This window comes from Phaenicophaeus curvirostris, chromosome 2 (assembly GCF_032191515.1).
Source record: "Phaenicophaeus curvirostris isolate KB17595 chromosome 2, BPBGC_Pcur_1.0, whole genome shotgun sequence".
Taxonomy (NCBI): Eukaryota; Metazoa; Chordata; class Aves; order Cuculiformes; family Cuculidae; genus Phaenicophaeus; species Phaenicophaeus curvirostris.
The window spans coordinates 20,545,195-20,571,275 of NC_091393.1; the positions used below are offsets into that span (position 1 = coordinate 20,545,195).

Below are 26,081 nucleotides of genomic sequence, written 5' to 3' on the forward strand. Positions count from 1 at the left end.
CCTTCCTTGCTATCCATCCTTTTCTCTAGTGCTGCACACACCTTTCCACATCCCCTTGGGATCCCGGGATCAGCAGCACATGGTCAGAGTCCCAGGCTGTTCATCCGGAGCAGTGGGATGCTGATGGCGGGGATTGTTCCTTCTCTCCGGTGTTCACCTGGGGTAACATTACGTATTTTCAAAAACATTCTACTCTGTTTTTTCTTCACTGGTCTGGCAATTCCACATTACAGACAAATAACGTGGTAGATGGTACGGTTTACTCATGTTATATATATGTTCTTTCTTCTCTTGTCCCTAAAAAACCGTTTTGCACAACTCTCTAGATTGTATTTCTTCAGGGATCAGCACTTAGCCACGGCTGATTTGTTCATATCCATGGGAACGCTGGCACCTAAGATCATAGATTAATTGATTCTACACAAAATAACTATTTATTACTAGCCATTAGCTAGCACTAGTTAGAGCTTCCACCCACTGCACGGAGGTCACTGCTCGACTGACTCGTGTGGTAAGTGACTTGGGCTTTGGGGGAACAGGCGGAATTCAGGTGACCCAAGGCTGCATTTACAAGGCTGTTTAGCTTAGCAGGACAAAGGAGGCTCCAGCCACGTGCAGACACCGCAGAAACTTTAGAAGTAATATATGCTAATAAATTTTTAGTGTCTTCAAGATGAGTGAGTTGGTAGGGCATCAGCATTTTGGATTATCTTACATACAGGTGTCTGAACTCTGCTTATATTCTATTTCAAGCACCAAATTAGCTCCCTAAACTTAGTGTCAATTTACACAAAATAGGAAGCTGATTTCACTCATTTCCTTATGTAGGAAAGAGACAGACACACTCTCCTCCAGCGGGAATTTTGATCATAAGAACTCCTACTTAATTGCCATCCAAATACAGCTAAATGGAAAATACCACAGACTTTTGCTTTGCAATTTGTTTATTAAGAAGAAACATATAAATGTGACCATAAAATGGGACTGAAATACTTAAACATTTTGAAGGAAAACAAAACAGGTAAATCAGACAAAAATCACCTAATAACTGGGAAGGAACTTAAAATTTCCCATCCTTCAACATGACATATAAAACAGAATCCTAAAGCAGCAAGAATAAGTACTGGATGCAATTAAAGCTTCAGTATCTGTCTTTTGTTTCTTCAGGCGACTCAAAGTGCTAAATGCCTGTGCATTCCAGGTACTGAAGTGCATATTCCTTAATATTAGGACAAATGCAGCTACAGAAGGGAAAGAATGAAGGAAAGAAAAAAAAAAACCCAAACCAATCAAAACCCCCAAATAACAGCTGCTTAGTCTTCAGTGAAGTATGCCTCCAGTCCCTCCAGCTCTGCATCAGCTGTTGTATTTGAAGAGGTGGGAGCAGAATTTGAGTTCATGCTTTCCTGACTATTAGTTTTTTGTTGAGTGTTTCCTGGATTACTTAGTTCCTTCTTCGCTTCTCTACCACCACTTAGTAGCTTTTGACTCTCCATAAAATACTGGTTAGGATGATTCAAAGAAAACCCAACATCATCAACCTGTACATAAAAGGAAAGGAACATTGAGTTATAATATTTCTTTCAGGAAGTCAGGTTTTTTGACACTCAAGAACAAATTAATTAGTGAGGTAATGAGTTCTAATTTTGTTGAAGAAAAAGGCGTCAGCTGGTAAATACTATCCTAGTAAATACTAATATGACACAGATATACATTCAACACAAAATTTCTTCATCCATCTTAGAAATAAAACAACTATGTTGGTATAGTCAAACAGTATTTTACATGGTCTTTGCTGTAGTAATGAAACAGAACACCTTGAAACATCTAAAATAACAGATAAGTAAAATAAATAAATATATGTAAAAATATATAAAATAAAATATAAGTAAAATAGCATATCTTTACAGATGGAGGAAATTGAACCTTAAACCAGCATTTCCCAACCCAAAAAAAACAACAGAGACAAGTCAGGTAGACACTAAGTTACTTCTTTTCACCAAAAAGGCTTAAAAAGAAGCTATACAGTGAAAAGTTGGCTTTCCAAGAAGCAGTTCTTCATTAGTTCTCGGGTTTAACCTTAAAATCTCAGTTTTCTTCAGACAAATTTAATATTCACTTTGTAATTCTTTAATTTTGTGATAAACTCCTCTCTCCCCAACAAATTAGAATAAGCTGTAGATGCAGCTTATGGTATGAATGGAGACTACAACTATGTCTTCAGAGGTGATTGGTGGTATTTGTCTAATAGCTATTTACAGGTTGTTAGTTAGTATTGTAATATGATTCCATGTACCATTTTTCCTTTTCAAACCTGAATGCTAATTAAACAAAGCTTTACTGGTTGAAACTTCAGTCAGTAAACTTCAGTATTTTCTGTGCGCTCAAAATTTAAGCTTATAACACATATAGATCCATGTGAAAAGTCTTGTCACTGTTTTTTCCATCTATTAGATGATACTAACATGAGACTTTTTTCTTGATTCAACACATTTTGCACAAACAATCATACAAACTTTCATACAAATCCTAGGTTTGTATTTCTGCTATAGCTAATCAAGTTTTGAAAAACCTGAAGCAACCCCTCTGTAGCTACAGTATCTTTGGTTTTTAACCAAGAACTTTTAAAACGACAGCTAATAATGCTACAGGTGGTATGACAGAAAAAATGTGGAGTAATCCCAGTGCTACAGTAAATTATATCAATTAACCACATCCTTTTCTTTTTTTAAAAAAAAGTCCAGTGTTCTTGTGATTTGATCACAAGGGGCTAAGAAAAAGGGGGTTTGCATATGTTTTTAAAGAAACTATTCAGAAGTTACTCTGTACCAGAAAGTTCGTTATATGTCAGATTTCATTTACTTCTTCAAAATGCACAAGGATTGTAAAAGAATAGTACTCAAAAATAAAATATTTAGAGATAAATATTAATATACAAATAATCACCCATTACAGCTGTAACTGTAACAAGGAATTAATGCAGCAATATTCTCGTAAACAACATTAGCATTAGTTCCTTTGGAATATAACTTAGTAACACCAGCATCAGCCAGTTAAGCTTTCTTTTTATTCATAATGCTCAGCCTCTTAAAACAGTGAATTTATACACAATCAGATTTTAAAGAACTGATTCTTTCTACGGGCACACAGTCACAACTACATCTATTTAACCTAATTAAGTTCATAGCTGGTATCATCATTCTTTTTACTTGACTGCATATACATAGCCACAATCTCCAAACTGTTTGTTTGGACTGCAAATATTTTTCTCTATTTTGAGTTGCCAATCAATTCTACCAACTAAAGTAAAATCAAATCTTGCCATTATTGTGACCACGAAAGGAATTCTTCATTACTTTAGTATTTTGGTAGTATTTGATAGAACACTTAATCTAGTTACCATATAAACATAGTTAATTCTTGTTTGTTATTAAAATAGGATAATGTTTCAATATATTTACCCCATAGGCCATGCAGTTATACTTTTATCAAGTCAACAGACCTTCCTTTCTTCACACAAATAGGACAGTTTATCTTGACCAAGTTATGGTGTTATTATTTAGAAAATAACTTTCCCAAAAAGGAGTATGTCCTGATACCCCAGAACTTGAAAAATATGGTAAAACCATTCACGCACTACATGTAGCATTCTTTCCCACACTTATTGAAAGTCTTTAAAAATGGGATATGCATACAGTTTCTTAATGCATCAGTTCCTGCCCAAAGACAATGCGCTGGACCCCACAAATGATGGTTGCTTTTGTTCTGCAGTTGTGAGTTAGTGAAATGAAAGTTGAGGAGAGGGGCAGCATTATAGTTAGCAAGGCCAGTTTACACAGAGTATGCAGAGAAGCAGCTTTTAGGTAACCTGTGCTGTTTGAACCTATAGCATCGAGGTGCAAAGAAACAGACTTGACAGGCTGAGAGAGTTGGGGTTGTTCAGCCTAGAGAAGAGAAGGCTCTAGGGAGACCTTATAGCGACCTTCCAGTACCTGAAGGGGCTACAAGAAAGCTGGGGAGGGACTGTTTACAAAGGCTTGTGGATATAGAATTGGAGAGGGGCAGATTTAGACTGGACATTAGGAAGAACTTCCTCACCATGACAGCAAGGAGGCACTGGCACAGGTTGCCCAGGGAAGTTGTGGCTGTCCCATCCCTGGAGGTGTTCAAGGCCGGGTTGGATGGGCCTTGGGCAGCTGTATCCAGTAGGAGGTGTCCCTGCCCAGGGCAGGGGGTTGGAACTAGATGATCTTTAAGGTCCCTTCCAATGCAAACTATACTATGAACCCCAACTCCCCCCCGCCCCAGAAAAAAGATCTAAACATTCTCACTCTAGTCCAGATGGATGGATTAGCAGTCTTATGCCAAAACTACTGAAAGCAAGAGCAAAGATGCTGCCAGCATTAGTATAAGATGTAGTAGAAACCTTAGAGAGGATGATTTGGAGGAAACGTAAAGAGAGTTCAATATAGACATAGTGTGCACCTGACCCTATGAACTTAAAAAAAGTCATAACCTTGACGAAGTCTCCATTACAAAGTCATTTGTATTAGATCTAACCACTACACACGCTGTAACTGTCAAGAATTACAGGTAACTCTAACAGCTCTGCCCAACAGTTGTCAAACACTTTCCTCGTAAAATTTTTACACAACTGAAGTTGGAATTCTCCACATGAACCTATCTATTATTTGTAGGAAAGTCTTACTTAAATCTAAAGAAACAATAACAATGTTATGCTCGCTGAGTCTTCAGAAATGTCCTTCACTGAAAGGTCTGCTAGTGATATACCGGAAAGTAAGGGTTTGATTAGGTGTCACCAGCTTCAGAGAAGCATTGCATGAAAAAAAAAGGTATTACTAAAGCATACAGATATAGGACAGAAAAATCATTTTGAGCTGCCTGCTAACAAGTTTAGCAGCTAAATTCTCTGAAAAAAAATGCCCTTATAAGCAGGGTTCACTCAAACTACAGAAAGTGCTTTTTTGTGCATTCTACTTCCTTTCACTGCAGTAACAGACTTATCAACAGCAGAACAGAACCATGACTCAGTGCAAGGAGCAAAGGCAGATATTTATATTACGAAAAGACTGAAAAATATAATGCCATTCTGGAACTTGCCACTGAATAATGGAAAGACAGCTTTCCTAAAACACAACAGATCTTCAGTGCTGTGTTGATTTATCCTTTTGTGAATGATGACCTTGGGGTCTGTAGTCATCTTGGGAAAATATTATTTCTACTGCCTTATCTTTACAAAGGGCATGTGCTACCTAAATCTCAAATTATATACGATTTTGAATTTCCTGTTTTATCATTTTTTAAGACTGTGAGACAAAGTGTTCCTTTCAAATTACAGCTGCCAAAACAACACTGGATACAGGTACAGAGTACACCTTTAATATACAATTGCTGGAAATCTGGGAAGACAAATATGTCCAAACGTGAAAAACATTGAGAACAAAAAAGTCAGTGGTAAATGCCCCTGGATGGGTCATCTAATCCTTAGCTGTAGTAAGACTATTCTCTATTCTGATATCTGAAAGGGATATTTCAATTTTTTTTTGAGTTGTGGAGAGAAAAAAGGTGAAAGATGGGTCACGCTCCACTGTTTTTGCTTAACAAAGAATCCAGAGCCAAGGTGGATACTGGTTCTTTGAATCAAGGAACCACACAGGAGATGGATTGCTGCCATTCATGGTCCTACAATTTTGTAGAGGATCTTACTTTAACATGTTACAGAAACTGATGATTAAGCAAGTGGGAAAGCTCCATGAATGTTCATCTTGACTTAAAAACTAATCCCACATGACTGAAGACATGAAAAAACATCAAGTGGAAACTACAAATTAACTTTAAGTGTTGGAAGACTACAGTTTGAGTTGAACTTGTGTTCTGGTTTGAGCTAAAGTCGAATCAGTTTTGTAACTTCAGAGTAACTTAATTTTCTGCCCACATTTAGCTGCTGATTCAACTGGGCCAGGGCTACACAATGACAACTTGGTGGAACCATTCTGTTTATTTTTTAAAGATATATCTCAAAATAACAGAATTGCATAATGGGTTAAAAACCACTATTTGTTTAAAAAGGGGATACTGAAAAAGTTAAATGGCTTGAAATAAACGGATTTCAACAATATTGATATTTTCAGGGAAAAAGGCATAATCTTACTATATCTTGAGATATTCAGGGTATTAATAATGTAAATACATAAATGCAGAAAATGCATTAAATTACTGAAATGAAAACTAACAAGGCAAGACAGCTAATGATGGACGTGAAAACTGCAAACAGTCCCTGGGCTTCATGCAAGATTTCCAAGACCTTCCTCAAGACAAAGACAGTGATTGTAGTCCTAACAAAAATGAGTAGCTACTTACATCATGCGTCAGCTCGAAGTACTTCTGACAGGCCAGCTGGAAATGCATGCCCTTCACCAATTCCAGGATCTATACAGAAGGAGAAAAACATAAGGCTAAGATCCAGAAGTAGCACGTGCACATCTTGTTGACACTTCCCATGACAAGGTATTTCACAACAGCTCATGGAAATTCACAGTGCATGACATCTTTAACATGTGTGCACCCTGCTGATAACTGACAACATTTAGATAGACTATAATTTTCCCAAAATACCTTGGCTACATTAAAAACAAGATAAAAGCACAGGAAGATACACCTGGTCCTTAAAATGTAATTTCAATACTCTTAACTTCAAGAATAAGCTGAATCTCTAATTTGGTAACATAACTGTGACAGTTATTGTCAAGACTATCATATTGCAACATCTCTTCCATAATTGCAGACATAAATCTAGTAATTCAAGTGGTTGAAGCATGAAGCAATCAAGGACACGATTTGTATTTTTATTTTCCACATTACCAGTTCATGCAGATGCAGAATAAAATACTACTGCGCTCCCATCAAGAAAATTTAATGCAAATCCTTTAGACAAGTATCTGTGAGAGGGGAATGCCTTCAATCAGATTTGTCCTTTTTGAAATGAAGTTATTTCTAGTCATGCTCAGCAGAATATGTGAGTGAATAAGCTGGTTTGAACATCTATTAGGAAAATCATGCCATCTTTTGTAAATACAATTTGCTTCCCAATTCTACTTCAGGTAATCTCTTCTATACTGCATAAAGTCCCATTCTTATCACCAGAATGCAACGCCAGTTGAAATTTTTTAAAGTTTCATCACCTCCTCCCTGCTTTATATAAGCAAAATGTATGTTCTTGCTGCTTATCAAACGGAGAAAATTGCTGGAATTAAGAGATAGCCTTAGTGGAAGGAAAAATAGTTTTCAAGAAATGTAAATTTCAAGCTCCTTTCCCAAGGCTGATCTTTTGTGTCAAACACAGCAATACACTCCAGCTTAAATCCCTGCTCTACTCATTATTAGATGCCGCCTTGTATTTATTGACAGATGTATAAATAAATTACATTTGTTGAATGGGTAACACCAGCAACACACTGCCAAGAAAGTACTTAGCAGCATTGTTTCTCTGCAATACCCCAACTGATTACATTTCTATCCCTCCTGCCACCTCCCATTAAATCTTCTGTAAAAGATCAAGGCCAAGGCCAGCTTGGCAATGAAGTCTGAATTCTTGCACTGTCTGTGAACGTATATGTTTTTTCTTTCCTTACTTCTTGTCTCTTTCGAAATGAACTGAAAAAAATAATGACACAGTAAGTAGTTAAGGACTGAAGGAAACCCATCTATTTCTGTTCCACAAGCAAGAAGCAGCTCTGACTCAGCGTGGGCAGGAACAGGAGTGACAGGGGCAGTTTAAAACCCAGTGAACCACCATTTCAGTGAAGCCACCAAGGAAAAGGGCTCCGAAGCAGAGGAATCGTGCCAGGGAACTCTTCTTAAAGGGGCAAAACCACAGTAAAACATGAGCCAGCAGTGTGCCCAGGTGGCCAAGAAGGCCAATGGCATCTTGGCTTGGATCAGAAATGGCATGACCAGCAGGTCCAGGGAGGTTATTCTCCCTCTGTACTCGGCACTGGTGAGATGGCTCCTCGAATCCTGTGTTCAGTTCTGGGCCCCTCACCACAAGAAGGATGTTGAGGCTCTGGAGCGAGTCCAGAGAAGAGCAACGAAGCTGGTGAAGGGGCTGGAGAACAGGCCTTATGAGGAATGGCTGAGAGAGCTGGGGGTGTTTAGCCTGGAGAAAAGGAGACTGAGGGGAGACCTCATTGCTCTCTACAACTACCTGAAAGGAGGTTGTGGAGAGGAGGGTGCTGGCCTCTTCTCCCACGTGACAGGGGACAGGACAAGACGGAACGGCCTCCGCCACGGGAGGTTCAGGCTTGACATGAGGAAAAATTTTTTCACAGAAAGGGTCATTGGGCACTGGAACAGGCTGCCCAGGGAGGTGGTTGATTCACCTTCCCTGGAGGGGTTTAAGGCACAGGTGGACGAGGTGCTAAGGGGCATGGTTTAGTGTTTGACAGGAATGGTTGGACTTGATGATCTGGTGGGTCTCTTCCAACCTGGTGATTCTATGATTCTATGATTCTAAAACCATGAGAGAGGTCACAAGTCATGTTCCCCAGGGCTTAGTATTGGGACCAGTCTTGTTGAATACCTTTATGAATTATCTGGATGACAGGATTGTGCTCTCTCCCAGTAAGTTTGCAGATGGCACCAAATTGAGCAGGAGTGTTGATCTGCTCAAAAGCAGGAAAGCTCTGCAGAGGGATCTGGACAGGCTGGATCAATGGACCGAGGCCAGTTGTATGAGGTTCAACAAGGCCACGTGCCGGGTCCTGCACTTTGGTCACAACAACCCCGCGCAGCGCTACAGGCTTGGGGGAGAGAGCCTGGAGAGCTGCCTGGCAGAGAAGGACCTGGGGGTGCTGGTTGACAGTGGCTGAACATGAGGCAGCAGTGTGCCCAGGTGGCCAAGAAGACGAACAGTATCCTGTCTTGTATTAGAAATGGTGTGGCCAGCAGGACCAGGGAAATCATCCTTTCCTTGTACTCGGCACTGGTGAGGCCGCACCTCGAATCCTGTGTTCAGTTTTGGGTCCCTCAATACAAGAGAGACACTGAGGTGCTGGAGCGTGTCCAGAGAAGAGCAATAAAGCTCAAGAAGGGGCTGGAGAACAAGTCTTATGAGGAGCGGTTGAAGGAGCTCAGATTGTTCAGTCTGGAGAAAAGGAGATGATACCACTCTCTACAGCTACTTGAAAGGAGGTTGTGGTGAGGTGATTGTCTCTTCCTCCAGGTAACAAGTGACAGGATGAGAGGAAACGACCTTGAGTTGTGCCAGGGTAGTTTCACATAAGGTATTGGGAAAAATTTCTTTACTAAAAGAGCGGAGAAGCATTGGAACAGGCTGCCCAGGGAAGTGATGGAGTCTCCATCCCTGGAGGTGTTAAAAAAATGTGTAGATGTAGCACTTCATGGCATGGTTTGGTAGGCATGGTGGTGGTGGGCTAACAGTTAGACTGGATGATCTTAGAGGTCTTTTCCAACTTAGTAATTCCATTATTCTATAAACAATTAAATTACATATTGTCTTATGTTTTCACGTTTATTCCTTACAATGAAGTCTATGCCACGCAAAGGATCGATCCCTAATTTTAAGCAAATGCTAATCACATTGTATGTGTGTACTTTTTTACACAGTATTTTCACATGACTTGGAGGAATGATCAGAAGACTTACGTCTGCTGGTTAGTTGAAATAAACATTTATTCTGTTCTGTAGCATTCAGACTCTTCTAACCTGAATTTTGCAGATGAAATACACATGATTCTATGATTCTATAAATACGTTAACTAATTTAATCTAGTTCCTAAATACTTTAGTTTTTCTCAAAAATATTCTTCATTTAATCAAGATTACACCTAATATAAATTATATAAATAAAAAGCTCTCTAAATTCACTTGTAAATTTATTTTAAGTCTCAGAACCCTAAGTGAGCAAACGAAAAATTAAGTATGGACAAATTCTGAATATAAATCGAAAAAGTTTAAAAGCATCGAGGCTCTCTTGTAATTTAAGACAACTTTATGAAAAAGCTGACCAGTTAAAAATGCTGGTAGTCATTCTGCAGTTTAACTATAACACAGCCCACAGTTACAGCTGTTTTTTGTATCTGTGATGCAGTTATCCAACTATCCTGAAAAGCAGAAAAGGATTATCAAAGCTAGCTTTTGATTTACTAACTCACAATAATTCACAGGATACAAGATCAAGCTGCTGTTGTCTTCTCTGCCGATGCAGCAGAAAAAGGGTAACTTCAAGTGACAGATATCAGAAGAGGGATTGCTGACCGACACAGTCACAGGCGATGACAGAGTAAAGGGGCATTTATAAATAAATTAGAGGCTTGTAAGAGATTATTCTGAGCAAATTATTCTGAAACCATGCCCATTTAAGCCCTTGGCCCACCCTTGGGAAAATACTGACCCACCTGCAAGGTTGAGGACTTGATTGAACTGATATTGACACATGAATGCTATAATGCTCATGTTAGCAGAGCTAGCCTTGAGAGACTTTAAATTCTGAAAGAGTAACTATATTATTTTGCAGCAGCTTGATCTTTATTGCCCAGCTACACTGCAGATTCACCAAGGAACTACTGTTCTATTCCATCTAGACTTCTTCTCAAACCTCTCAGAAGCTGCTATTAGGTTACTACACAGATTTTCCTGCTGTACTACTATGAAGTCATACACCTTGTAGAACAGCTATTAGAGGAACCTCTATTAGCATTCACCAGGTCTTCACAACATTTCTTTTCCCCAGGGTCGATAGAGTGCTCCATAGAACAGAATGCCTACCAGAACAGACCAGAGACTTTAACCTGGTTTGTTATATTTATTAAGATACAAGCCTGCACTTGTAGTCATGTTACTCCTGCTCCTTCAATCTCTCCGCCACATGACTTCCTACCTTTGACTGGCTGGATGATTTCAGTCAAATTTTACAAGGAGAGGTGACAAAACTATCTGATTCCTACATGTCGATTACAAGTTGTGGTTAGGTAGAAAAGCCAGACCAATTTTTATGGCTCATTCAGGGAGAAACAGTTATAACTCAGTTCCTACCCATCCTGAGAGGCAGCCAGAAGGCAGCCAAACTAGCACATGTGTAACTTGAATTGGCCACATCACAGGGGACCAGATTCACCTTCTGCATAAATGATAGGGATGAGGAATATGTGCCATATCAAATATATCCAAAGCAGAGATGGTTTTGTAGATTAACTGGCTTTAATACAGAACAAGTTGCTAAGAGAAGAGACAAAAAAGGTTAAAACTGCAACAGAATGGAGTCCATCTAGAAAGAAGTCCTCTGTGTGAGAGAAACTAACAATCCTCTATTTAAACAAAACAGAACTCTAATTCATTATAAATATTATCTTTCTTATTATATTTTTGCATATAATAAAAGCAAGCTTGCTGCTGTTTTTTGCTTGTGTTATCCAGAAACACTCAAAACTACCTTAATTCACAGCAGCAATCTACATATATAATGCCTCTACATATATTAAGACATTTACACTAAACTGCTTTATTTGCAGGTAAAGGTACACACTCAGGGACTCTTTTTGTTAGTTCTTATGTGCCTTTTCTTTCGCTGCCATCTGCAACTTGCTTTTCTGACGTTGCTTTACTGACTACTAATGAGGTTAAGATGATGTTTGGCAGCTGTATGCAGCCACCTGCTTTATAGATCCTCAGCATTCAAAGCTAAGACTTTGCATAGCAGGATAGTCTGGGGTCTGTAATTACCCACTGTTACTTTCGCTTATTCAAAGTGAGTTTGTTTTATTCGAAAGCTGCAGAATTACCTTATATTTTCAAAACAAAAATCTTTCTACTACAGATTCACTTAAGTATGACTCATTTCTAACTTTCTTTATATTTCCAAGGTGACTGAAGATGTGATTGGGTGCAACTGTTGGAATTTATCTGAACATACCCCAGCTTCCTTCTGTTTCAAGTCAGTTTGTGACCACCTCAGCATTAAGTCCTGCACCAGGAGTCCCCAAAGCGCTTTGCTTCTTGATCAGTACAAGCATCTGTGCTTTGTGCTGCTTCTGGACTGTCCCTTTTTATTTTAAACCAGTTCTGAAGGTTTCATGTTTACAATGTATACAATGTATACATATTTATACTTCTTACTAGAACAAGGGTAAAATGTGCCCATTTTTAAAAAGGATAGAAAAGACCACCCTGGGAACTACCAACCTGTCAGCCTCACCTCGGTGCCTGGGAAGATCATGGAACAGATCCTCCTAGAAGCCCTGTTAAAGCACATGGAGGACATGGAGGTGATTAATGGCAGCCAGCACAGCTTCACCAGGGGCAAATTCTGCCTGACCAAATTAGGGGCTTTCTATGATGGGGAAACCACAGCAGTGGACACGGGTAAACTGACGGATGTGATCGATTTGGACTTCTGTAAAGCCTCTGACACGGTCCCCCACAACATCCTCCTCTCTAAATTGGAGAGATATGGGTTTGATTGGTGGAAGGTACAGTGGATAAGCAACTGGTTGGAGGATTGTATTCAAAGAGTAGTGGTCAATGGCTCAAAGTCCAGATGGAGATCCGTGATGAGTGGTGTCCCGCAGGGGTCTGTACTGGGACCGGTGCTGTTTAATATCTTCATCAATGATATTAACAGCGAGATTGAGTGCACCCTCAGCAAGTTTGTGGATGACACCAAGTTGAGTGGTGTAGTTGCCACACTGCAAGGACGGGATGTCATCCAAAGGGACCTGGACAAGCTGGAGAAGTGGGGCTGTGAGAATCTCATGAGGTTCAACAAGGCCAAGTGCAACGTCCTACACCTGAGCTGGGGCAATCCACATTTATAGTACACAGTGGGGGATGATGTGATTGAGAGCTGCCCTGCACAGAAGGACTTCAGAGCACTGGTTGATGAGAAGCTCAACTAAACCGGCAATGTACGCTCACAGCCCAGAGGCCAACCGTGTCCTGGGCGGCATCAAAAGCAGCGTGGCCAGCAGGGTGAGGGAGGGGACTCTGCCCCTCTGTTCCTCTCTTGTGAGACCTCAGCTGGAGTCCTGTATCCAGTTCTGGAATCCTCAATGCAAGAACGGCATGGAACTGTTGGAATGGGTCCAGCGGAGGCTACAAAGATGATCAGAGGGCTGGAGCACCTCCCATAAAAGGACAGGCTGAGAGAGTTGAGGTTGTTCAGCCTGGAGAAAAGAAGGCTCCAGGGAGATCTTCTAGCGACGTCCCAGTACCTGAAAGGGGCCTACAGGAAAGCTGAGGAGGGACTATTCATAAAGGCTTGTGGTGATAGGATGAGGGGGAATGGATATAAACTGGAGAGGGGCAGATTTAGACTAGATATTGGGAAGAATTTCTTCACCATGAGAGTGGCAAGACTCACCCAGGTTACTCAGGGAAGCTGTGGCTGCCCCATCCCTGGAGGTGTTCAAGGCCAGGTTGGATGGGGCCTTGGGTAACCTGATCTAGTGGGATGTGCCTGGCAGGGGGTTGGAACTAGATGATCTTTAAGGTCCCTTCTAACCCAAACTATTCTATGATTCTATATTACAATTCTCTCAGATTTAAGCTGTGTTTTCCCTCAAGGACTCACTTACAGGCTAGAAAATCATCATCACAGCATTGCCAGAGCTCCTTTTCCTTCTATACTATTTGACTCCTTTTGTAGTGAAGAGTAATTGATGGCACATTGTTCATCATCACACATGGTAATATTTAGGGCACCATAACAGATCAATTTCTCCTGTGTAATTTGCATCCCAACTGTCAAACAACAAAACCTGCTTGTGTTATAGTACACTTCATAAAGGTAAAAAGAAGAGGCAGTCATATCCATAAAAAGATATTTTTTTAATATTTATAAAAAGACCTAATTTTTCCCCTCTATGTATTTTTTTCTAGCCTGAAGTTCTTGTTTACTGTACAAGAGTACAGAAATTATTAGCACTTAACAAATGAGCAAGTAAATGTCTGAATGAAAAGAATATGTCAATATGTGCCCATATTTGCTGCCACAACCCCTGGGCGGCTTATTAAATGAAAATAGATATTCATTTAAATGGAGTTAATAATTTTAACAGGAAACATCTTCAAAGCTAGTTGGTTTTGTTTGCTTGGATGTGGGCTGCTTTTCAAAGGTTTATACAGTTTTCAGTTGAAAGTCAATAGTGTGAATGTCAGAAGCAAGGATCGTTCCACTTCTCCAATTTCACATATTTTTTAAATGGCACTATAAAAACGTACATTTTACAATTAAAATATTTTTTGACTATTTTTCTGGTAGAGATTTTCATTTAACTGAGAAATCCTGCATGAATTTACAGTAACTTATTTTAAAAGACAGTCACGTCTGGGTTTAGATATGATAGATAACCCACATTCCTCTGCTGCAAGGAAATGCTGAGTCAAAACCTGGACTGTTATCAAGAATGAAAACAAGCATCTGAAGCACTTCAGATTAATAATAATAAAAAAAAGTTAGAAAATAAAATTGAAGTATTGCTTCATGTACATTGTAAGTTTGCAACACAACAGTTTCAAGAACAATGAGCTGAAACATTTTTATTTTGTGTGTTCATTCCTTGGTTTCCTGTTTCTCATTCTGAAGTGTGCTTTATCCCTTTCACTTTTTTATTTGTGTGCTGCTTTTTCTCTTCTTTCTCTTCTAAATAAAAATTTCATGAGTAGTTCAGTACACCACAAATTGAAGCTGCTGAAGTGTGAAGACACAGTACCTCATTCTGTGCACCCATTCCTGCCATCTGAAAACGAACCTTATTGTTCCTCATCTTCCCCAGTAAACTTATAACTGGATATTGTTTTTAATCTATTCTACCATGTAGCCATAAGGCCAGCATAAGGAAAGCAATGGAAACCACTGCAGAGCCCTGTACCTCAACTGCACTTAAACTGACACAACAAAATTCATGGACAGCACAGTGTCCACTTCCAGGCAAAGTAGACACTGACAGAGACAAGATTTTTCATACTCTCTCATTTAAGACTCCTAGTGAATCCCAATGCTACTTTACAAGGGAAAAAAAAGAACAGAAACACATGCACAGAAAATCCCTCTAAAACCCAATTCCCATCAAGCGAGGAACTATGTTAAATATAAAAATACTGCCCTACTGTGCAAATTCACTGAAGAAATAACCTCTACTAAATCCTACCCACACACAGCGAGGCATCTAAAACAGTAAATCCTCACCAATCCTTCCAATGATTAGCAGGATAAAAATCTCAGAGAAGCATCAGTTTTTGATGCATATAAAAGGGAAAAAAAGGCAAAGGAAAGTATCTCTGGTGGGTGCCTGTCACGTATATGGCAAGCAGTCAAATGCTTATGTGTATGAAGCAGGAGAAGAGAAGGAAAAAAAATATTCCTAGGAAAAAATCTGGGTATTTCAAGGATTTGTCAAGAATGACTATGAGCAAACAATAAACACTGCAAAACTATTATATTTCTATATACATTAATTAATCCTTCCAGGGAGATTATTTTAAGGTGAACTTCCACATTCTTTTCTATCTAGTTCAACACTCTGTTGACGCCCAACAAGCATTGGTGACACTTCACGTGAACTAAAGACAAAAACTTAAAGCGAGTTTTTCCAAAGGACCTAAGGCATGTTTCAGGCAGTTAACACACTCAGCTTTTTGCTGAACTGTCTCAGTTTAAGCCTAAACTGTATGTTTTCCTCCAACAAAGATGATGTCATCCCTTTATAGCCTTAACCTCTTGCTAGAGCAGGCAACAGGCGTCACAGTTCTTCAGTATACATGTATTTCTGCCTTGTCTTTGCTGTGTAATATGAGTTTTCAACCTTTTGAAAAGCTGCTAAAAATCTCTGCTTAATTTCACTAGGCATTTCATGTCCTTTTGTTGATTAGGGGAAGTTAGTGCAAAGGATGATTAAAAATATACGGGTTTTTTATTTACAGAAAGCAATTATTTATGTCTTCTGACTACACAGTGAAGAATATATTTATGAAAATAAATACTCTAAAATGTTGCCAAATTTATTTAAACTTTTTTATCCCAGTGCAGTAAAACCAAGTAAAACAAAATTTTGCATTGTATTCACTATAGTCATACACAATCTCAGAATATTAAACAGTAAAAGGTGACAACAATAATCAACACATCAGTGGAAGCACTGGAGCAAGAAAGTCAAGATTCTAGTTTAAACCCTTAATAAAATAGAGATATTTCACAATACATACTGACAAATTGCATATAGTATTGGTATATAAACAGAAAGTAAAACTGAGAAGTAGTGCCTTATTAATGAAAGTGCGAAACAAAAGATGCCTTACCTGAGTTACTCCACTGGGAGGGATCTTGTACGACTGCAGCTTCTGCTTCAATAGCTCAGGATCACTGTGGCGGAATGGGCACCCTGGCAGCAAAAACCAAGTAAGCTTAAAAACAAGGCTGCCTACCCAGAAGTTGGCACAGTAGAGACTCAAGGCATGATCTAAGTTGTTCCCAACAGTATAACAGTTTATTAATAGGAAAGTTAATTGCCCATGTATACAATTACTCTTTTCTCTCTTTCTTTCTATTTTAATAATTGCTCTACTCTATGGTTATCAGGGCAACGCAGGCTCAAAAGTTATATCAAATATCCCAACATAAACAGACCACAATTCTCATTTACTGAGCTTTTAAAGTACCCTGTGTATTATTTAATTTATATCTCAAAACACCCCTAAATGGCCACTTTTTAAAGCATCTGTTCATTTAAATTGCACTACACAATGTATACAAAACCAGAAGCTATCAAGACCACTCTAAAGAGACCAGTGCAAGACCACTGGTAGCCTTGAAATTAAATACAGAATGAACTGAGATGGAAGGGACCCACAAGGATTATCAAGTCCAACTCCTCTCCCTCCACAGGACAACCTCATTCACACCATGTGTTTGCGGGCAATGTCTAAATGCTTCTTGAATATTGTCAGGCTTGGCGCCAACTGTTCCAGTGTTCCACCACCCTCTGAACAATTTTTTTCCTAATAGCCAACCTAAACCTCCCCGGCACATATTCCTGCCATTCCCCTGGGGCCTGTCAGTGCAATGATGTCTCCCCTTCATAATAAACACATCATTTAGGAGACTACAGGAGGCAGTAACTTCTCTAGCCAAGAGTTTTAGAGGAACTCACCATGATAATCCCCTTGACTTGGTGGATTGGACATGATAATCTTCATGCAGCTGTATGGGGTATAATCAGTTCTCTTTCCTTCTTTCCCATAGTTGTGGCGAATGCTGTAAGCATACCCTTTGTCAAACTAAATAAAAACAAAAGAATAAATTCTTACATATTGTGTCAGTGATTCTATCTGCTGTGCAAACAGAAAGATTGGATAATAAAATAAATCTTCCAAACATATTCAAACTGAGTAAAATAAAAATCCAGTTTCTTGCTGCTAGGTTTGATTTTTATGTTACATAGACTTGCATATGCACATATACGTGCTTTACAGACACATCATAAGAAAAGTGTTTAACTGTATTGATTTAAAGTCTTTTCAGCTGATGTGGTAATCGCTTTAAAAATAAGATGATTTAAAGATCAAAATTTTGAACCCCATGATGTTTGTAAAAGGAGAAAACACAATAATTTAAAATCTTTCATAAATGTCCATACATTGATTATGTTACCAGGGTGAAAACCAGAAATATAGATTTCTTTACTCAAGTTCACATCCTTGTTCTCCCGAAGTATAAAGCTTCACCTATACTTTGTTTCAGCATGGGAGTTCAATTCATTAAACTCTAAAATGCAGTATATTTCACTTGTACAAAAGAGAAAGATTTTAGCAAGCCTCTTTTGTCTACTGATAGACTACCAACTCCTGCACTAAAATGAAAACTTTGAAAGTAATGCAGATGTAAACAAACACTTAACTTGACAGCCGAGTACAGCGCTATCAAAACATCATTTTAGATAAGTCCTGGGGAGAACACTCAATGGCATGAGTTCACGTTATTTTATATGTGGCAATAGGTGACACAAAAGTAGAATCAGATAAGTTAACATATGGATTCCATGAAGTTGCATTAAGTACTATATGACATCAAGAAACATAGCTACAGACAGGATCCAGCACATAAGGATATTCCTATCCAGTCAACCCTTTTGCACAGGAGAGAAAAGAACTGGTTGGATGAATAGCAAAGTAGCACTATTTTTCCTAGCAACAGAGCTGGGGCTTACCAACTCTTCATTAGAAAGAAGAGTAAGACTTAAGGGTCATTGGGCACTGGAACAGGCTCCCCAGGGAGGTGGTGGAGTCATCTTCCCTGGAGGTGTTTAAAATACAGGTGGATGAGGTGCTGAGGGACATGGTTTAGTGACAGATGGGAAGGGTTGGACTCGATGCTCCAAGTGGGTCCTTTCCAACCTAGTGATTCTATGATTCTATAGGAGGATGCGCTATAGTCATGTGCATGTACTCAAGAAGGGACGGGGGAACAGGTAGCCTCCCCTTTGCAGGACAAGCAGCAGCTGCTGGCTGAGTCCTGCTGCTGCTCCTGTGGGAGCTGCAAACGGCATATTTACTCCTGTAAAACAGCAAACGGCAAATACAAAGTGGTGCCTATTTCACTTATGAGTGAACCTGTTAAACTCAAGATGGAGTCTGTGATCCTATTCTTCCATCCAGAGGCTCTGGAACCTTTCCTCCTCCTTTGCAAAAGACAAATGAAAGCATATTTCATTTGCTTAACAAAGGATAATTGAGCAAGCAGTTAAATTAGATTGAATTAGGTTTTTTGTAAGGAAGAAGCAAATCTTGAAGGCTTCAGGATGTATTGCTTAGTTTGCCACAAAAATTAACACTTTGCTTTAACAGTTCTGTATACGAAAATTTCGAGCTGTACTATTCACATCACTTGCCTTAATGCCTACAGAAATTACTTTTACTACTTCACTCATTATTTTATGCTGAAAACCAGCTCTTGCAGCAAATAGAAACAACAGCTACACAATAACACCACATGGCCTTGGGACAAGGTTGGATATCTTCTGACTGCCTTCTCGCAATCCTGTTTGGATCTTCAGAGTTTTCGCAGTGGCAGATGGCAGAGAAGAACACAGCTAATGTGGTGTAAGTTAGCACACACACAGTTACATGCTTCAGCAAGAGCTCTCTCATCCTTATGATTTCTTGATCAAGGAAATGGGATTTTAGCAGGGCCAATATCCAAAAGGCTGTGTGGTCATCCTCAGTGGGAAGAAATCAAGAATTGTGGCATTTCATTTCAGAAAACACATCCTGCACAAGAGCCCTCTCTGTACATTGGGGGCTGAGGTCAACGATCAGACTCTCTCTTTTGTAATAACATTACTCTAGGATTTTGCACAAAGAAAAATCCCCCTCAGCAGCGATCTCTTTTGCCAGCAAAAGCATCAAGGTATAATTAGACATGCTTGAAATATGCAGAAACAAGAAGGCAGAGGTAGGGAACTGCCTCTTCCTGATTATTCTAACATCCCAAATTGAGGTGGTAGGATTTCCACAGTTCCTTGAACAAAATGAACAAGCTATGTGCAGCACACATCAGTTACGTAGGTGTTTGTAGGGTTACTCTAAATGGTTATAAATGGCTTGGTTTTAAATTATTTTTAAAAAACAGTTTAAAAATCCTGTAAGACTACTATTACAGTATATTCTAACTGCAAGCTACTACCAAGTCACTACAGCAAAAGAACTGGAAAAGGTCAAAACTTGAATTAAGTCATTTGAAAGATCATTCTTTTTGGTGATGGCCCTATCAGAACTTTCAAGAGTTTTACTAAAACCTGACATGAGCTCACTTAACAATAATGATGCTGCTAGAGTGCGTGCAACTCCCTTGAACTCTGTGTGACAGTGTCCACTGAGATGAAAGAAAAAAATACAAAGGCAAAAACCGTGTGCCTCATAATTATCAATTCGATATAACTGAAGAGATTTTCAATGGAGAACAATAACAAGAGCTCACAAGGCATTCCAGCCACTGTGAAGTATCATGTCATCACTGAGAGCTACTGTCCTTATTTCACTTGTCATATTTGCAGATTAGTATCTGGAAATAGAACTAGGTCCTCCATAAATTTAGTTATCAGTTCTGATATTCAGCATGCATATTAGGATGGAAAATAATTTGCTGACAGGTTTTCTAAGCCCTGTATGCTCAGGTTCACACCTGCGCAAAACTTCCATGCTTCAGTTTTACTACATTTATATACTTGTGTAACTTTTTATGCATCTATTCCTTACAGTACTAGGAGATTTATTTATTTAAAGTCTAATAACTAGGCAAAATTACCGCAGTAATTCTGTCTGGCTTCTTGGCTGACCATCAGACTACCACCAACTTTGCAAAATTCAAAGACATAATGGTTTAACACCCTTTTTTTAAACAGTCATTGTGTAATCTCCTGCCTAAAATTGTTGAGTCTGTACGGATAACAGCTTCAAATTCAAAAATTTATCACACAAACTGTGTGTCTTCTGAAATAATTTCTTCACTTTTTCATCTATTTCCTAGGCAGTCACTCAAATCATTACTGTTGACACTGCTTAGCTGGCGTATTTTTTTCCAAGCTTCCAAGTTCACTTTTAAAATATTCTCAGCTTAAGGTTATCTTTTCCAAAGTGTGGCTATCATTTAGGAGCACAAATACGTGCCGCTCCATCTGCCAATGACAAACAGTTCCAATTTATCCTAAATTCTCAACCTGTATCACTTTTTCTGTGCTTTAAGGTAAAGATTAGAGACATCAGGTAAAACTTGAGCTGGAAAATTCTAATGGGCTGTGCAGCAAATTACAGACCAATTCAAATCAAGTACAAAACAACCTCTTCCCCTTCTATTACAGATTTTCGAAACCACGTGAGGCAAGAACTGCTTTGCCCTGGAGATGGCTCTATCTGCTACATAGAAATCAGAAAAGTTTTGATCAGTCAAATTCCTTGTATAGTCCATTAATATTAAATTTACTCCATAAGACACTCATTTAGAAAGTTTAATATGAGACGGGGAAAAAATCTAATAATCAATTTCTAAACTAAGGAACCTAATTCAGTTAGGTAAAAAATCAGCACCACGCTTCTAGTACTCTATGAACTGCAAGCACACTAATGCCTTTCAGTTTTTTCTACTGATGTTTACCAATCACTGTTTCTCACATTCCAATATTCAGAGAAGTTAACTAATGTGATTTGGAAGAGTATCTTTCAGCGGAAGACAAGCAGTAAATTTACAGGGTTTTAAGCAGCAGAAAGAGAATCCCCAAAACACTCAACAGCAAAGGAGAACACAAAAAACATTATCACTGAAAGACATTGTACCAGTTTTGGCCAGGTTAGAGTTAATTTTCTTCCTAGTAGCTAGTTTTGGATTTGTGCTGGAAACAGTTTCTGTGCTCCTGATTCTCTACCACATCCCACCAGGAGGGGAGTGCAAACAGCCATGTGGTGCTTAGCTGACTGCTGGGTTGTATCACAACAGAGATGCAAGAGTGTTAACAGATTGCAAAGTAGACAGAAATTCAGCATGTGTACAATAAAAAATGACCAATAACGTTATACAGAAGCAAAATAGTAACTAACTGTGTGCATCTATAGGAATAACATTCAGCTTCAGACACCTAAATCCAGACATCTCCCATTATTGTCAATGGAGGTCAATGTAATCAGTAGAGTCTGGGGAGCAATTCAGTTTACCCTAATGTAGGCACCAAGAGGTTCAGTAAATAAATCATTCTCTAGACACTATGACTGTATAAGCTAGATATCTATTGATCATGATGGCAGCTTAGGATCTCAGTGTAAAGAATATGTATACCAAGGAGAAAAGATATTCATTAAGTCTGTGTTAGAATTGGGAGGAAACCATACACCAGTGCAGCACGTATCACAGGCTTTCAGCGAATATGGATGAAGACTGGCCAGGGACTCCTGCAAAGTCCAAAAATTAAATTCCTACCACTTATCCAAGCTCTGTCAATACTCTAAATAGGAGTGGTCACGTATGATGCTCTATAGTTCCATCTGAGCACAGTGAACATGTAATCCATTTACAGTCTGTTCTGGTTTAGGCTAAAGCTGAACATTCTCTCGGACTTTTCAGCCTGATAGTTACCACCAAGGTAATTGGCCATTGCTTAGTAGAGAGCTCACATCTACCCCTATGCAAATGAAGGCCATCCCAGAGTTGGCACATACTGGGGGTGTGGACAGGTGACCTAGCCAGGTCAAGGAAGTATTCCACGCCATACCCATCATACTCTGCATAAAAGCTTAGAGATCACAAGGGTCAGCCCTGTTCTTCGATGGCTGACATTCCGGGAGGACCTCATCTGTCTGTCTGCCCGTGAACCCATCCAAGCGTTCCTGAATCCAGCTCCTGGATCAATTTATTGACTCCAGCTCCCACCTGCTGCCAAATCCTGTCTGGGACCTTCCCCACGCCTGCCCTGCAGTGTCAGCAGTGACATACAGTTATCAGGGGCAGAGTTGAGGGGTGGGGAGTTTGGATTTGGTTTCTTCTCGCTAGCCCATTACAACATCTTAAAGCTGAGGCATTCAGCAGACAAGACTCCAAGAAGCCAAAGTAGCAGCCAAATGGAATCCGGAAGAGATTTGAGGAGGAGAGTCATTACTCTCAGCTCCAGTTCATATCCTGGATGTTTGGGATATCTTAGGCTTCATGGAAAATGGTACAATGTGGATATTAGACAAAAAACTTTTATCATTTAACTCAACTGTCTGTCATGGCAGACTTCTTTATTCTTTAATCTAATAGTAATAATTTTTCTCATAAGGAAGGAGGAAGAGCGTATCAGAAAGCAAAACTAACGAAACAGTCACTACAGACTAGAACTTTAGCAACTCCCAAATTGCAAGCACAGAAGAATCATAGAATCATAGAATCACCAGGTTGGAAAAGACCCATCGGATCATCGAGTCCAACCATTCCTATCAAACACTAAACCATGTCCCTCAGCACCTCATCCACCTGTATTTTAAACACCTCCAGGGAAGGTGACTCCACCACCTCCCTGGGCAGCCTTTTCCAGTGCCCAATGACTCTTTCCGTGAAAATTTTTTTCCTAATGTTCAGCCTGAACCTCCCCTGGCAGAGCTTGAAGCCATTCCCTCTCGTCCTGTCCCCTGTCACTTGGGAAAGAAACTCACAAAAGAGAGAACATCTGAAGAAACATTGTCTCAGCCATTCCAGGCAATCAAAGGACCTGTCTCATTCTGAACTGGACTCTTGGTGTTAAAGCAACAGACACATGTTCAACCACAGCACCACAAATGAGTCCAAAAGAAGAGTGCATATTGATCTGCCCTTGAAGAGTGCTGCTGCTGGCATAGGCTGCAATTCACCTACGCTGAGGTGTTCACAGCTTCAAAGACTTCTACGGGGTAATGGAATTAATCCAAGGAATTCAGTCTCTGTGTCCAATACTCCACTTCTACTTAGTACATCTGCCAGGCAGTCAAAAAATCTGAGCAAGCTCACCTCAACAGTTGAACTTCCCTGCCTACACATTGTTCCCCAAACGCAACCATCTCCTGACACAGTGGAAGACATCACGGGTTGACAGAATTGCCCATGCTTTACAAGTCTTCTCCATCAATCATGCGATTGAGTGGTTGATTTTGGTAATTGCCATCACCATCAGGTTACAACAGTTCACCAGCAAGGCAGTCCTCATTCATTAGGAATCTATGTTTGACCCAATCTAGTCTGTAATAAGATATAGTAAAGTCCAAGAGATTCAGATTTGCAGAAGCAGCGGCATCACTGATAGCGATCCAGTGACTTGGGCTGGAGAATACCCCTTCAACCAATCCAAGTGACAAAGTTATCAAAATGTCATGCAACCATGGCAAAAAAACTTGCCTTTTACAGAGATACGGTTAGATCTCTTGGACCAGGATCAGTGCCATAAACAGAAGGATTTCAAGTGCCCAGTCACATAATGACTCAAGATATCAGCAAACCCACAGAATAAATGCAGACAAAAAGAAATAGAACTAATTTTCTGGATAAACTGATCACTGGAAAGAATCTAATAATTCTTAGAATAAAACCACAATGAGGCTGAGTAACGAATGTTTCCTCAGACTGATAAGTATTCCTTATGTCTACTCTTGAATCATGTAGACTTTACTGATACAGTCCTAAAAGAATGACAAAACCAAAGCATTATAAAACAAAACCACACAGGGGGATTTGATTTTTGTCAGCCATTTAGAATACAGAGTAAACTTGATAAAGGAGCTTTCCAAATAACATAGTTTGGCTCAAGAACACTGTGATTCTCCCTTTAAAAAGTCTGCTGTAAAAGCAGATTTGTTTCAACAGCACAATAAAAGACGAAATTACATTTTAAAATGATGATCAAAGGAAACAGAAGTGCAGAAAAATAGGTATTAACCGTTGCTGTCATAAGGAGAACTGCTTACATATAAAGACCATTTTATATTCCATCTTATGCACAAAGTGCATTGCAATCATGACATATTTGATCTCTAGACTGAAAGTATGACAAGTTTTTTTTGCATTAAACGAGAAGAAAGTTAGTTTTAAAATGCACAAGGCTATTTTCCAGTCTTAAATATATTTATTTATTTTTAATTGCATTAATTCATCATTAATTAAGAAGTCCCTTGACTGCAGGGAAAATGCAGACAGAAAAATAAAGAAGCCCTACTGCCAGACTGCTCTGAGCTGCCTCAGGAAAAGTAATATACACCCAATTTTTTGGTGCTTGCTGTAAGGTTCTAAAACCAGGAAAGTATTTCTCATAAGAAAATAGAAGGAGAGCCTAAATACTGTAATTCACCATCTACAAAAACAATCTTTCTCTTCTTAATAAAAAGAATCCTCAGAGTTGCCTGGTACAGCCCCAGTTCTCATGCCCCAAACCCACCCCCCCTTAAACAGATGAATGAGAAAAACAAAAAGAATAATTGGAATTTAAACAATGAAACTTTCCATAAAGACCACTACCTTCTGTTCCCCCGTAAGTGGGATGTGGAGGGAAAGGTCTTCGAGGGACATTTTGTTTTTCTCCTGGTGGAGTGGACTTAAGAGGAGACACAGGGAACAGGAAAAGCTTAGAGCATTCCACATCATATAGAATTCAGCTTCGCAGCTAAATAGCACTGTACGTTTCAATACAAAATCAGAAACCAACTTTCTTTCAAGAAGCTGTAACCTCTATAACACTGAAACATTTAAGCCGTATTTACAGTAACTTAACTTTCCTAAATCAATATTTTAAATTTCTGAAACATAAATTGTGCGCATAAATGCATAAAAGAGTTGTCCCAAGATTCAATAGATTTCAAAGCCGTGCAGCAAAATGTTAAATCAATTCTGAGAGCAAAAATACATTTTTATTTACATTGTGTCTGTGTGGTATATCAGGAGAGCGCACATTTGATTCAACATGCTGCTCTTCTGGATGACTGAATATGAAATATAGGCTGAATATAGACACACAGAATATAAGTTAAGTGATGTTACAACAACTACATGGGCATTATTGAAAGAGAAAGCAAAGTGTGGAGGATCCTGGGTTTTGTTCTGCAAGTCAGTTCACAGGAAAACTGAGCCTTTAATAAAAGAATTTTAAAATATAATATCTAGATTAATAAAACTATTCTACCCAAACTTTTCTGTACAAAAGCACAGGAACACAACTGGAAGAGATCTGCTATATCATTCACTTTGTCCTGGAAGGTAATAAAAAGATATTTATGAATATATTTGCACCTCAAAACCAGCTAACTCCTGGCTCAGAACTTGGGGTAAATAGCCCAAGAGCTTAAATACATTACTGGTGGTGTTTGAGGCAATGTGCAGTAGGTATTTTTCAGCAGACAGCTATACAGAGAGAGCAGCATGGTTAAGAAGTTATTCAACAAAGCCTGCTAAAGACCATACTTAGTGACACTCAGATATTTCACAGTTGCTGAACTTAAAAATCTGGCAACTGGACAGACAAATCCATCTATTATTCTTCTTAAAATGTCACGGACTGACTTACTTG

The 26,081-nt window shown here is 39.2% G+C and overlaps 1 protein-coding gene across 1 annotated transcript in view; it reads right to left on the bottom strand.

Moving 5' to 3' along the window:
* Positions 1-947: 947 nt before the first annotated feature.
* Positions 948-26,081, bottom strand: part of PRIM2 (DNA primase subunit 2) — a 104,084-nt gene continuing 78,950 nt past the window's right edge. The window contains exons 10-13 of the mRNA XM_069851479.1: positions 17,184-17,310; positions 16,333-16,415; positions 6,382-6,450; positions 948-1,541 (exon numbers count right to left, since the gene is read on the bottom strand). Coding sequence (XP_069707580.1) covers positions 1,314-1,541; positions 6,382-6,450; positions 16,333-16,415; positions 17,184-17,310 — 507 coding nt within the window. The 3' untranslated portion in view covers positions 948-1,313. The remainder of the gene's footprint in view (positions 1,542-6,381; positions 6,451-16,332; positions 16,416-17,183; positions 17,311-26,081) is intronic.